This window comes from Pantherophis guttatus, chromosome 2, assembly GCF_059756535.1.
Source record: "Pantherophis guttatus breed Tessera chromosome 2, ASM5975653v1, whole genome shotgun sequence".
Taxonomy (NCBI): Eukaryota; Metazoa; Chordata; class Lepidosauria; order Squamata; family Colubridae; genus Pantherophis; species Pantherophis guttatus.
In genome coordinates, this window is record NC_142064.1 from 190,650,646 (window position 1) to 190,664,114 (window position 13,469).

General features: G+C 35.8%; 1 protein-coding gene across 11 annotated transcripts in view; it reads left to right on the top strand.

The window, feature by feature from the left end:
* RAPGEF6 (Rap guanine nucleotide exchange factor 6) overlaps window positions 1-13,469 on the top strand; it is a 167,898-nt gene that overhangs the window by 126,497 nt on the left and 27,932 nt on the right. For 4 of the 11 annotated variants that reach the window (XM_034404239.3, XM_034404229.3, XM_034404265.3 and 1 more), the window contains 10 exons: window positions 722-925; window positions 1,330-1,438; window positions 3,070-3,313; window positions 4,344-4,501; window positions 7,012-7,026; window positions 8,074-8,314; window positions 9,039-9,422; window positions 10,997-11,208; window positions 11,909-12,032; window positions 12,725-12,748. In XM_034404239.3, coding sequence (XP_034260130.1) covers window positions 722-925; window positions 1,330-1,438; window positions 3,070-3,313; window positions 4,344-4,501; window positions 7,012-7,026; window positions 8,074-8,314; window positions 9,039-9,422; window positions 10,997-11,208; window positions 11,909-12,032; window positions 12,725-12,748 — 1,715 coding nt within the window. The remainder of the gene's footprint in view (window positions 1-721; window positions 926-1,329; window positions 1,439-3,069; window positions 3,314-4,343; window positions 4,502-7,011; window positions 7,027-8,073; window positions 8,315-9,038; window positions 9,423-10,996; window positions 11,209-11,908; window positions 12,033-12,724; window positions 12,749-13,469) is intronic. The other 7 variants (XM_087883657.1, XM_034404255.3, XM_087883659.1 and 4 more) reach the window with 3 other exon arrangements.

Here is a 13,469-nt window from a genome sequence, read left to right on the forward strand (position 1 = left end):
TTTGTTCTTGATATTCCAAGGGGGGGTGGGAGTCTTTACCCATCATTTTTCTAAACTATTATGAGCCAACTAAGCAGCAGTTATATTTTGAAATCAGTCCACAAGAATGGTGGGGCTGGAATTATGCAAGGCAGCTACCTGGGCTCAGTCTTCAATTTGTATTCAACACTATTTATGGACCTCCAATCCCAAAGAGATGCAGACTTTGGAACAGCTGTTTTTAATTCATGTAATAAGGTAGATATTTATCCATAAATGTGGATGACAAAGACCAGTGAGAACTGGTTCCTAACTGAAGTAGTTTTAGTTGGCACTCCCTCCCCCGCCTACTTGGTGTCAAAATTCCTTCTAAGGGTTCCATTGTGTCACTCTTAGAAATTGGCAGGAATAGTCAGAGTTGTGCCTAATCATGATTGATATCCATGGTGCACAGGATTCCTGTCAAAAATCTAGAACACAGGTGTCAAACTCTCGGCATCACATTGCTGTCATGTAATGTTTCGTGAAGTTTTTCCCATTTGCAGAGCTGGGGTGGGTGTGGCTTGTGTGTGATGCATGAAACTGCAAATTTAAAACTTCTATTTGTTAATTCACAAATCTCCCATCAGAGAAATTCAATGACAGTTGAGTATTAATGGTTATATAAGTTCCTCCTTAATAATTAGGATTTCATGTTGTTTAGATGCAGAACATTCATGTTTGCTTGTCTGACCATTTACAGAAAATGAAAGGACATCTCAGGTTATTAAACATTGCATGTGCCGCAAAAGCAAAGTGGAGACAAGTCACCTTGCAAAAGCCTTCTAGAGATTCACCACTTTTCTTCAGTCTTCTTGGAGGAAGTGAAAAAGGTTTTGGTATTTTTGTAGAGTCAGTGGAATCAGGAAGCAAAGCAGCAGAAGCTGGGCTTAAACGTGGTGATCAGGTGAGCTTAAATTTTAACAGTTATATTTTTTATCTATTTTGTTAAGTGACACACAGATAGGCATACACATTCAGCTGAATATACTGACCAAAAATTTTTCTATTGGTTTCAGATGCCCCTGCAACCCCCCTCCCCCAAAATACATTATTATTCTTCCAATTATAACTAGAAAACTTTGTTAAAATGTGGCTTTCATTTCTTAGTGAAGCCAAACTATTAGATCTCTTTCTTATGTACTGAGAAAAAAAATAAAGAACTGAATCTGATGATGTTTAAGATGAATAAAATGTGATTTTGTAATCAAATTTCAAATTCAGTCTGATCCAATACTAAAGTTATCAAGTACTAAAGTATTTGAGAAGCATGGTGTCTTACAGGCCTAACTTGTTTGTGTTATTCCATAGGTAATGGAAGTAAATGGGCAAAACTTTGAGAACATTACATTTTCAAAAGCTACTGAAATATTGAGAAACAATACTCATCTTTCCATCACTGTAAAAACAAATATTTTTGGTGAGTATCTTGCAGAGATGTTGACCAAGATCCTAAGTGCAGTTAATTTTTTAAAAAATAATTCTTTCTTGGAAGAAAGGGACTGGATTTTTAAATGATAAAATAAATGTGGGAAACTTTCTAATCCAATATAACAAGTAAATATCATAGCAGTTAAGACTGCAAGCTGTAAACAGCCTAATTCACAGCCCTGCTGTGATAAGGACCACACTTTTTTAAAAGCTGGACTGGCATACAGTAATTTGAGCATGATTAACTTTCAGAGTTACTTCCAGGTATTTTCAGTTGAGCTCAGAGATACCTTTTCCTTTATGTACTCCATCAGAGATGTGCAGTGTATACACTTCACATCTCCATCATCTTCATCATTGTCTAGAGCAGGGGTTGTCAAACTCAATTTCATTGAGGGCCGCATCAGGGTTGTGTTTGACCTCAGGGGGTTGGAGTGGGCGTGGCCAGGGTGGGCTTGTGTATGTTTTCTTTTATGTACACTGAGAGCGTATCCACCAAGACAAATTCCTTGTGTGTCCAATCACACTTGGCCAATAAAGAATTCTGTTCTGTTCTGTTCTGTTCTGTTCTGTTCCGTTCCGTTCCGTTCCGTTCCGCCCCGCCCCGCCCTGCCCCGCCCTGCCCCGCCCAGCCCAACCCAGCTCAATGTCACTCATGTCGAGGGTACCTGTGGTGGCCCAAGCATTCTGCCAGCAAAAATGGGCTGGCAAGCTGTTTTCAGCTGCAACGGCCTCCTGCAACACTCTGCCAGCAAAAACGGAGCTTGGGATGGCCCTCCTGAGCTCCATTTTCTCTGGCAGAGAGTTCCAGAAAACCATCACAGCCAAAAATGGAGCTTGCTAATCCGTTTTCACCGGCAGAGGCACCAGGGTGGCTCCACAGGCCAGATCTAAACACCCTGTGGGTTGGATCCGGCCCCTGAGCCTTGAGTTTGACACCCCTGATCTAAAACAGCGGTCTCCAACCTTTCTGGCTTGGTGAACTGGCAGAGGTGACAGCAATGGCAGCAGGAGGGTGGAAAAAGGGATTGTTTCATGCATGTGCACACCACTTTCACAAATGCCGCTTTGCCCACCATTTCTGTGGCCTGGTTCCAAACTGGTTGTGGCCCGGCAGAGGGCTGCGAACTGGGGTTGGGGACCCCTAGCCTAGAGCACTTTTATGATGGGCCGAACTAAAACATTGTGGGAAGGAATTTAAGGTATGAGGTTTAAGACACCTATTTCACTTCTTCAGCCTCCCTCTTCAAAATTATGAATTATCTCATGGTTGTGTATGTTATGAAGTTACCACTATTAAAATAACATCTTGATTTTTTTGATCCATCTAATCTAGTTTAATATAATATCATTAGCCATAACTCCTGGGACAGGCGGCTGCTTAATTATTTAAAAATAAATGGGTGCTCATCTGCTGGAAAAGTTGAATAAAACTGTCACCATGCTGCACATCATTAAATTGGTACTAATGTACAGCAAAATTTCTATACAGAGAGTTTGATTAAGTTTTACTACTGTTCTCTTTGACTTACTGTGAATTTTAAATACCTTTGATACTAAATACAGTTTTAAATAAGCACTGTGTTCTAATAAAGGAATATATTTTCTACATTTTTACAGTATTCAAAGAACTACTTAGTAGGATAGGACAGGAGAAGAATGGAGTTCCACATATTCCCAAAATAGCAGAAAAGAAAAATAATCGTTACTCCATCCCAGATATTCCTGGAGATGTGGAACAAATGTTTCCACGTGAGAAAGCAAACAAGAAAATGAAAGCGAATACTGTGTCTGGAGGAAGAAACAGAATCAAGAAAATTTTAGACAAGACACGATTCAGTATCTTGCCTCCAAAACTATTCAGGTATGATAAAACATTACACTTTTTTTAAAAAAGGGAACTGAAAATGTTTTGAGGTGTGTTAAAATGAGCACTACTGGTGATCCAACTTTGTACAATCTTTTATCCAGTCAACTCTTTTATTTAGTTCTTGATATTTTTAAATGAAATCCCTGTTTATCAAATTCTTCAGCTGTAGTACTAATAAAAATTAGAATTTTTACACTAAAGAACCCATTTTCACTATTCCAAGCAGGATAGTATCAATACATATGCAAGAACATAATGTCTAGATTTAGAAACTGAATTAAAAGTTATCTTTATTAGGATCTTATTAGCATTCAGGGGAAGGTTTCAATTCAGTGTTGTAGAAAAGGAATTTGCACTCTTTCAGGTTAGAGGTAATGATGGTATTCGGGATAAATTTTCTGTTGCTAAGCACCATGGTCATAAAGCACAAGGTCTCATGACTGTGCCACTTAGCAACAGCAGCTCTGGCAGTCCATGGTTAAGCAAGAAATGTGGGTCATTAATGAGGAACTCAAATGATCCAGCTTCCTGCCAGCTTCTCCATTGACTTATAGCGAAGGTCACAAACTGTGGTCACATGCCCATGGGGCACTGTAGCAGTTGAAAATCTGGACCAAATGCTGAAGGCGCACATCACAGTTATATGGGGTTCTGCTCTGGCTAGAACTTCAAGGACTCATAATTACCCTTGTTCAGTGCCATTGGAAACATAAATGGTTGCTGAATTAGTAGTTGTTAAACAAGGACCACCTGTATCATAGTCTTGTCTTTTATATCAATTCTAAGAAGGCCAAGTAGAATAAATGTTACTACTTAATCCAGAGTTCCATAAATAATCTATTTCTTCATTTATATCAACAATATGAGTGTTTCTATACAAGGAATATTTCTATCTGTGTCTCTAATTTCAGACTTTTATAGCACTTCTAAGTACCTTTGGAGTTCCTCCATCACTTATGTTTTTATTAAAACAATTTCTTTTCTGGGTCATCTATATTGACAGCTTTCTAATACTCTCTTACAGTGATGGCAGTGTAAGCCAGTCACAAGATGACAGCATTGTGGGAACAAGACAGTGCAGACACAGTTTGGCAATTATGCCTATTCCTGGCACTCTTTCATCTAGCAGTCCTGATCTCCTGCAACCCACAACTAGCATGTTGGATTTTTCAAATCCTTCAGGTGAAATAAGTCTCTTTTTATTGTGATATGTGTCTAAAGTTCATCTTCTATTGGGAAAAAAAAGTGTTAGTTGTTAATGGTTGTTTGTAAATCAGTATTATGAGTAGTAATATAAGTTCATTAATGGTATATTTTGCCCAGATTATAACCCACCTAAAACTAATGGACTCTGGGCAGTGCAATCAAGTCAGTTGTAAAATAAAAGAATGAAAGTAAAAGTATAACATAAAGTAATATTAAAAACCATTAATAAACTCATCATAGATATTCTTATCCTTTAAGATATCCTTAAAGACAGCTACTCTAGTTGTAAGGGACAAACTCACAGTAGAGCAAAATTGCTTTAACTTAAAATATTATCAGGATTGGGTGCGCTTAGAGAGGGATATTTGATAACATAAGGGGCATGTTAAGAATGCCTTAATGCAGAGGGATGCTGCATCAAGCCTTCCTCTCGATTGTAGGATTGAATGGGTGTAATTCTGGCATGGTATTTTTTGACATGTCCTGGAAATGCTCCATTATAGGCTTCCCAGGTAAATATCAACAGTTTGGAAACTGGGTACAGAAGCCAAAGAACCTAGAATTCACACACTAATTTGGGGGCTAGTGTGATTCAATCAATAATAACTACCACAGTTGATGTTATTATGTTGCTCAGACAGTGATGGCTGTCAACTCTGATCCAGTGGGCTTGGCCAGGATGTCACTGTGTAAATGGATGACATTAATATATTGACAATATCTCATCTCAAGCTACCCTCCCAGCAGTTTCATATATATGTTCAGTGTACTTGCTGTAATCTTTTGATCCATCCTTATACGTATATCTGGATAAACCGTAGCTATACAGTATCAATTTTCTAGCATGTTTAGATAAATACCAATACTCTGTAGTTAAGTAAGAACAAGAATAAAATGCACCTATATTTAAACAGAATTTGTTTAAATGTATGCATTTATAGGAAAAGTGAATCATACTTACACAATTACTAATATCTTTAATTTACAGATAGTACTAAAAGCCAGATCCCATAGGCCAGATACAATACAATGTGTTTATTAATACTTTTTTTCAGAGAAAAATGTACTGTACTTAGGAATGTTAAAAAGGTTATGCATTGGAAAAATAAAATGTTTAAAAGAAAATGGCAACTAAATTGAACAGTTAATGTAATTTACATAATAAATTGGCTGTGGGACCTGACTTTTGGTACACTCTATAATATAATTTGTAGAATCTGGAGAATATGAAATACTAAGAATTAGGTGTCTGCTAATTCCCTAAGAGACAAAATTATGTAAAATGTTTTCTTAAAAGAAAGTGCATTATTACAAAATGCCTAAACTGGAAAGGAAGAACCTATGGCCTTTTAGATAGTGTTGATTTACTGTGTCTTATCATGCAGTTTGGAAGTTCTGTTTCACCAATATCAGAAAGCTACAGGTTCTCTGCTCATGCCATACAGCAGTCTTAAAGTGTGGTCCTAGGACCCCAGGGGATTCCCCAAAATGTCAGCATTCGAGAAACCCCCCCCCACTCCAAGTAAAGACGCGGAAGTTAGCATGAGCTCCCTGACAGTGGGGGTAACCGGGTTATTTGGACTGTCATTGAATCTTGCTCTGGCAAGATTCTGCCAGAGTCTGTGAAATCAAAATTATTTGCCAGCCTATGTTGAAAATAAATAAAATTCTAAAATCCTATCAAATAATTGTGAGAAATGGTAGTAATTTGAATTTTTAATGGAGTAAATATCCAAGATAATCCATTGGGGAGGGGAAGTTCTTTCGAGGTCCTCCATAATGGTTAAAAGTAGGAAGGAGAGTCTTAAGAGAAAAAAGTTAAGAAACAAGGATTACAGTATTGAGGAGGGGGGCGCTTTTCTTGAAACGGACAAACCAATATAATTTATAATTATTTGTTTAATACCAGCCACATGAATTAGATAATTACTGCTCTAGAGGGTATTCAGTAATTTGCAAGCTTGTGATTTCCTATCTAAACTCATTCCCAAGTGTAGGTCAGTTTTTTTAAAAATCTCATATCTGTTTTCATATTAATTCCTGGCAAGTTTATGAGAGAGAGCTCCATAAAAAAGCCTTTGACCTGCTTGTGTTTCTGCATATTGTTTACATTTTTATCTTTAAATACCATTTCAGCACCATTTGTGTGCATAAGAGAACCAATCTGGTACATTGATTTAGGCAACAGGTTAGACATTGAGAGACTGGGAGTTCTAGTCCAGCTTTAAGCATGAAGCCAGTTGGATGACTTTTGGCCAATCACTCTCACTCAGCCCTTGTAGGGAGGCAATGGCAAACCACTTCCGAAATCTTTCCAAGAAAACAGCAGAGTTGCCAGGAGTCAACACTGACTCAAAGGCAGACACAAGCACTTTATGTTTGACTTGTACAAAACATTTAGATTTTTATTACAGGAAATCATGTAAATGTTTTTATTTGTGGCATAACATCTTGATTCTGACTTTCCCCCCTTTTTCATTCTGCAGCAGTTGGCTTTTACTGTAAGTATTCTAACATCCTAATGGTTTTATTTTTTAAAAAATGTGAATGTTTTAATAGTAGCATTGATTGATTGATTGATTTTTTATTTATTAAAATTGTTTGTCACCCACCTCATCTCAAGGCTTCATTGATCACACTATTTCAGATAGTAGATTTCAGTGTTGCTCCATGTATTTTTTTAAAGCTACCATGTCAAGAAAACAAACATTTAGACAAGCCTCCTAAATGTTTTTCTCAAAGGTCTGAGGTTCATCAGTTTTTCTGCATGTAGTGAAATTGTTTTTATATGAATAGAGATTATGAATATGGTCCTCTCTTTTAAATCTGTAACTGAAATACAGTGAGAAAGTTTTCATCCTTTTGTTTTCTTTGCATATTTGAATCAGATTTTAAGATGGAAGTGTGCTTGGCACAGTTGTATATCATTCTGTAAAGGTTATTTTATAAATTCAGTCTTTTGCAGAGAGTTTGTATATTCATGTCTGTTCAGAGTAGAAACATTAGAAGAAAATGTCAGTCCATTTAAATTATATGCCCTTGCCCTCTCTCTGTTTGCTTTTCCAAACCAGAAGGTATATCATGTAGCAAAGCTGTTTAACAAAGAATGAATTATCCATAAGGAAAAAGCAATCAATACACTATACTTGAAGTTTAGTAAGCTTTATTGATTTATGAGACACTTATTTCTTCTCATAATCCACATCAGGTTAACAATTACAGTTCTTTCCTTGGTAACACTATAAAGCAAAGTATCAGATAAACAATAACCTAGTTGATAGCCATTAGAAGGAGTAAAACTTCCAAAATAGTTACAGGCTTTTAAAAAGCCTTTTAAAAGGGATTCATACCTCAGAGAAATGACGTACAGAGCCAGGTGTGCTTTCTTTATCCAATAACAAAATAATAAATACGTGTTTATGGAAAGTATTTTATTGCAAGTGAGTTTTCTATAAAGGCTAAAAAAGAAATATGTATAATTAAAAATAGAAATAATGCATCATCCATGGAAATAAGTTAACGTGTTAACTCTTCTATTTTAATCTCAGACATTCCTGACCAGGTTATAAGAGTCTTCAAAGCTGATCAACAGAGTTGTTACATTATCATCAGCAAAGACACCACAGCAAAAGAAGTTGTAAGCCACGCAGTACATGAATTCAATTTGACAGGAACCCCAGAGACCTATTCTCTGTGTGAAGTTTCTGTGAGCACTGAAGGAGTCATCAAACAGAGAAGGCTTCCTGACCAGTTCTCAAAGTTAGCAGACCGAATTCAGCTCAATGGGAGGTAAATATTTCATTTTGCAATTGGGACAGAGAAGAAAATACTAAAAAGAGACAGCATTTCTTACCATAACCAGATTTTATTGCCTTTGATTTGATACATAGTTGCCAGATTATATTAAATAAACCAAAGTAAAAATGAAGTGTTACATCAACATATATTTTATAATTAAAATAAAGATAGCTCACAACATGAAGTATAAAAATCACAACAACAACAACAACATAATAGCTGAGAAATACTATATCAGAGATAAAAATATTGACTTAATCTAGCTCTAACCTTGATTGTACACTAATGCACTCCAAAAAGGAACATGGTTTCTGGGAAAATGAAAAATCTGCTTTAGAAGTAATTCCCAAAGAATAAATGTAGCCATGGCAAAATAGTGTAGACATTTAATGATGTTTTTGTGGAAGGTCAATCGTACTTTATATGAGTAATTTATATAAAAGCCTTGTGATTGGTAATGAAGAGTAATGGGCAAAAATACCAAATCTCTCCATTTGTATTAATGAACTTTTCTCCTATCCTTTCCTTCATTCTACAAATCTGTATCTAACCACAGTAATTTTAAAAGGATATTGAGGGCAACAGGGTGAAAAGGGAATGTTTTGTCTTTGCTAAAGGCTGTTTCTTCAGTGTTGTTTAGTTTATTACATTGGACTATAATTCTGCAAAATTATTAACTCCATTAAATCATATATGCTTCTCACTGTATTTTTAGGTATTATTTGAAAAATAATATGGAAACAGAGACTCTGTGTTCAGATGAAGATGCTCAAGAATTGCTAAGAGAGAGCCAGATCTCACTTTTACAGCTGAGTACTATTGAAGTGGCTACTCAGCTTTCAATGAGAGACTTTGAATTGTTTCGAAACATTGAGCCTACCGAGTATATTGATGAATTATATAAGTTGTATTCTAAAACAGGAAATACTAACTTGAAACAATTTGAGGATGTTATTAATCAAGAAACGTTTTGGGTTGCTACGGAAATTCTATCTGAAACAAATCAGCTGAAAAGGATGAAGATTGTAAAACATTTTATAAAAATCGCTCTTCATTGCAGAGAATGCAAGAATTTCAACTCTATGTTTGCTGTTATTAGGTTGGTTATTTTCTTTAAAAAAAAATAAAACAGGAGCAGGAAACTGCAAATGGAATATACGTAGATTTGAAGATCATAGACTTTATCCAACAAACTGAAAAGTTATTTGCAGACTTAAGATGAGCATGATACCTAAATATTTATTTATTATTAGTGATATTAGTGAAATTTTAGATTTAGCTTTTTTAAAAATTTAGTTGTGGATACTTAGATGTATGGAGTAGAAATCCATTTGCAGGCCTATAAAAGTTTTTGTTTGATTTTTACTTCTCAAACAGTAATAGCCCCAGGAGGTTGGCTGATCTTGAAAGTTAATGCCTGCCCACAGCTCCTGTTGGCCTGATTGTGCTCTATGGTCTGCAGCCCCTCAAACTCTGCCCCTACTCCTTAGCGTCCACCTATGCATCCTGTTCTCTCCTCAATGCTCCTTGCATAGGATTCCCTCCTTCTTGTTTAATGACTTGTGTGCTCCTGCGGTATGACAGCAACTGGAAATGTTGGGATTTCCATCGCTGAACGTTGCAGTCATGTGACATTGCACTTTACAATTGCATCAATTGGCAATAGAAATTCCAGTCCCAATTGCATGGCAATCCAAGCACTTTCTGTAGTGGGGTTGTGGGCTAGACTTGGAAACTGGGGTGGGGATGGGGTGGCGAAATCCCAGAACAACTTCTGCATTATTGCCAAGAAAATGGACACGTCCATGTAATCCTGAAAAATTGATCTTGACTCAGAAGGACCTTTGTATTCGAAAATATTAACAATCAGATCTACTTAGGTTTTCATTTTGGTAGAAATTATTTATAGATAAATGCTGCTAATATGATTAAATATTCCAGAGATTACAAGCCACAGTTCTGTCACTATTTTTAATCATAAAGTAATACATTGTTAGGAGAGCCAGTTTGGTATAGTGGTTAAGGCATCAAGCTAGAAGTTGGGAGACTGTAAATTCTATCTTTGTCTTAGGCACAAAGCCAGCTATGTGTCTTTGGCCAGTCACTTTCAGCCCTAAGAAGAAGGCAAAGGCAAACCACTGCTGAAAGAAACCCTGCCAAGAAAACTGCAGGGACTTGTCCAGACAGTTGCCAAGAGTCCAAACTGACTCAAAAGGCATAAAATAATAACAATACTTTGGCAAGAGTTTTAAGGCTATCCAGAATATCTGCTTAATCCAGTATTACTATAGCTATTATTTATCACCTCCAGTGTAATATTAACTGCAGTTTGAGGTGAAAATATTTCTTCCATTACAGAGATGTAAGGAGAAAAGAGAATGCTTCTGTTACATTATGATGGTGCTCCATCACATTGCAAGATCTAAGATTGCAAAATCACATCTAAGTAAGTTGCTGATGTGCAAGAAGTAAATTTCTCAAAGCTAAGAGGGTTTTCTTTAAGTAGTTTTGTAGGAAATTCTTTCTTCCCTAACATTTTCAGATAGGAGTTGCTGGCTCTCCAACAGAAAGTAGTTAGAGCACCTATGCTTTTGTTAACATTTTGCTGTTTTAAAAGTATGTTTTTGATAAAGCATATCAGTACAATACTAACTATTAAATTATTTCTTTCAGTGGTCTTAATCTGGCACCAGTGGCTCGACTCAGAGGTACATGGGAAAAGTTACCAAGCAAATATGAAAAACACCTTAGAGATCTTCAGGATCTTTTTGATCCATCTAGGAACATGGCAAAGTATCGCAATATCCTTAGCAGTCAGAGCATGCAGCCTCCAATTATTCCACTATTCCCAGTGGTCAAGAAAGATATTACATTTCTACACGAAGGCAAGTCTGGACACACACATTAAAAATATAATGCATTCAGTTATTTTTGTTTTAAAGCTCTGTGGCCCACCAAAAATGAATTTCAACTTTCCACTATGAGTAGAGGCCTACCTTACCTATGGAATATATTATACTTAGTTGCATAATCAGGTAGTTGTTTAGATTAGATTTGTCATTTTTGTACATCTATTGAGTCCTTCCCAATGACTTGGGATAGACAGATGTTTTACTATTATTTATTAAACTTGTATTCCACCTGGCTTCCAAATGTTATGAAGAATAAAGTATAAATTAAAAAATGTCTCTTGGATTTGGATCTGTATTTAAGAATCGATTCTCAGATTGAAAAAGTTGAAAATTTTGGGAAAAACATCCCTTTCCCAAACTAACAAGTAGTGGTGGAAATTAAGATAAGTCCCTTGCTATCAGTTCCTTTTATTATTGAAAATTCAGAGGCGGTTTAGATCTATTGTTATATGTTCTTTTTGCTGACAACTGCTGATGTTAAAAAAATGGGTGTGGATATTTTGGGATTATGATTGGCACCTCTCTCTTGTTTTAAAGCTTCTGGCGACTTCTTGCTTGCGTTCAAGGATATTAACATGAAGTAATGTGTTGTGATACATAAAAAGTAATTTGACAGCCTCAGAAGTATGTTAAAAAATCTTAAATGTTTTCCCGACATATTTTAATTGTACAGGAAATGATTCAAAGGTGGATGGTTTGGTAAATTTTGAGAAACTCAGAATGATTGCTAAAGAGATACGCCAGGTGGTCAGAATGACTTCTGCTAATATGGATCCTGCTGTGATGTTCAGACAAAGGTATGGCATTAGAAATAGAAAAGTGTGGAATATAAATAATTGCATGTTTGTACTTCCATGTTTATCTTTTGTTTAATTTCATCGTTATGTAAATGTGAATGGAAAGCAAACAATATTTGCATTGAGGTCTGAAATGCTTATATAGCTAGTAAATCTTTTTTTATGTTTGATATATTGCAGTGTATAAAATTTTAGATTAGGAGGCTATCTTGCACAAACTAGAACATAACTCAGCATGTCTAAATTAAATCATTTTTAAATTGATAAATTTGTAACTCAGTATATTTTTAAAATAGTAGTTGGTCTAAAATTATGTTAAACAGATAGTGTTCGTTACCTTTGAACCTTCTACATATGAAGATAGATGAAAAAGGGACTATTTCTAGAAAACTATACCCACATTTAGCTGGAAGCTCCTCTGCCTGTTGTCCTGTTCCCCAAACATGGTCCTTAAAGCCCAGATCATTGTATTTTGTGTGTTCTGTGTTCGCCTTGTATTCTAACAAGTTTTGTCTCTGTATTCCATTGTAAAAAATTGTTTTACTGGTTTGAAAAGTGTTTTTACCTGATCAAAATTTTCATTTATTTTTCGTGTCTACATCCTTTTCCTTTCTGACTCTCAACTGTGATTTTCCCCCCTTTGCTTTCTTTTTTTAAATACATGCTTCATTGTATATGGCTCTTGGTTACAGGAAGAAGAGGTGGAGGAGTTTGGGGTAAGTGCAGAGATTAATGCAACTAAGACTTAAAGCAAAATTATGCAACTTAACATTCTGCATCATCATTAATGCATGCACCTCAACAACAGCATGCATTTTATTAACCCTGCAATACTTTGTTCTAACTATTTCCAAATTTAAGACCACAGGTTTATGATGACAAATTGGAACCCACACATTAATAAAATCAAAATTATATGCCAATCATAGTGATTATTTTAAAGTCCTTGAAATTTACCCAATTTAGGCGCAGATAAAATGTTTTTATTGACAGCTGATTTATTCTAAGTGTTGGTTGAAGATTTTAAAAAATATAGACCACACATTTACAAATATCTGTTAATGGATATCTAGCACATACACACATGCCAGAACTTTAGAGAAATTCCATATCTTATAATTTCTTTGAAAAATAAGCTTGCTTAATGTTTAGGAGTGGAAAAGGAATGACTTAATGTTGTTGCCTTGAAATGTGCCAGGAACGGCCTGTATTGAAGTTGAGAGATGCCCAATTCCCACAGATTAGGACAAGTATCAGCTATACATGGCTCTGGGCTCTGGGTTCATCAGTATTACAAGCTTCTGTAGAAGTTTAGCTACAGCTTAACCATGGCCATTATGGAAGGGATCCTGCTAAAACAAAGGAATTCCAATAAGACGTAATAGATTTCTTTTCTAATGTACAGTATTTGCACTCGGCATATCTGAAATGCCATAT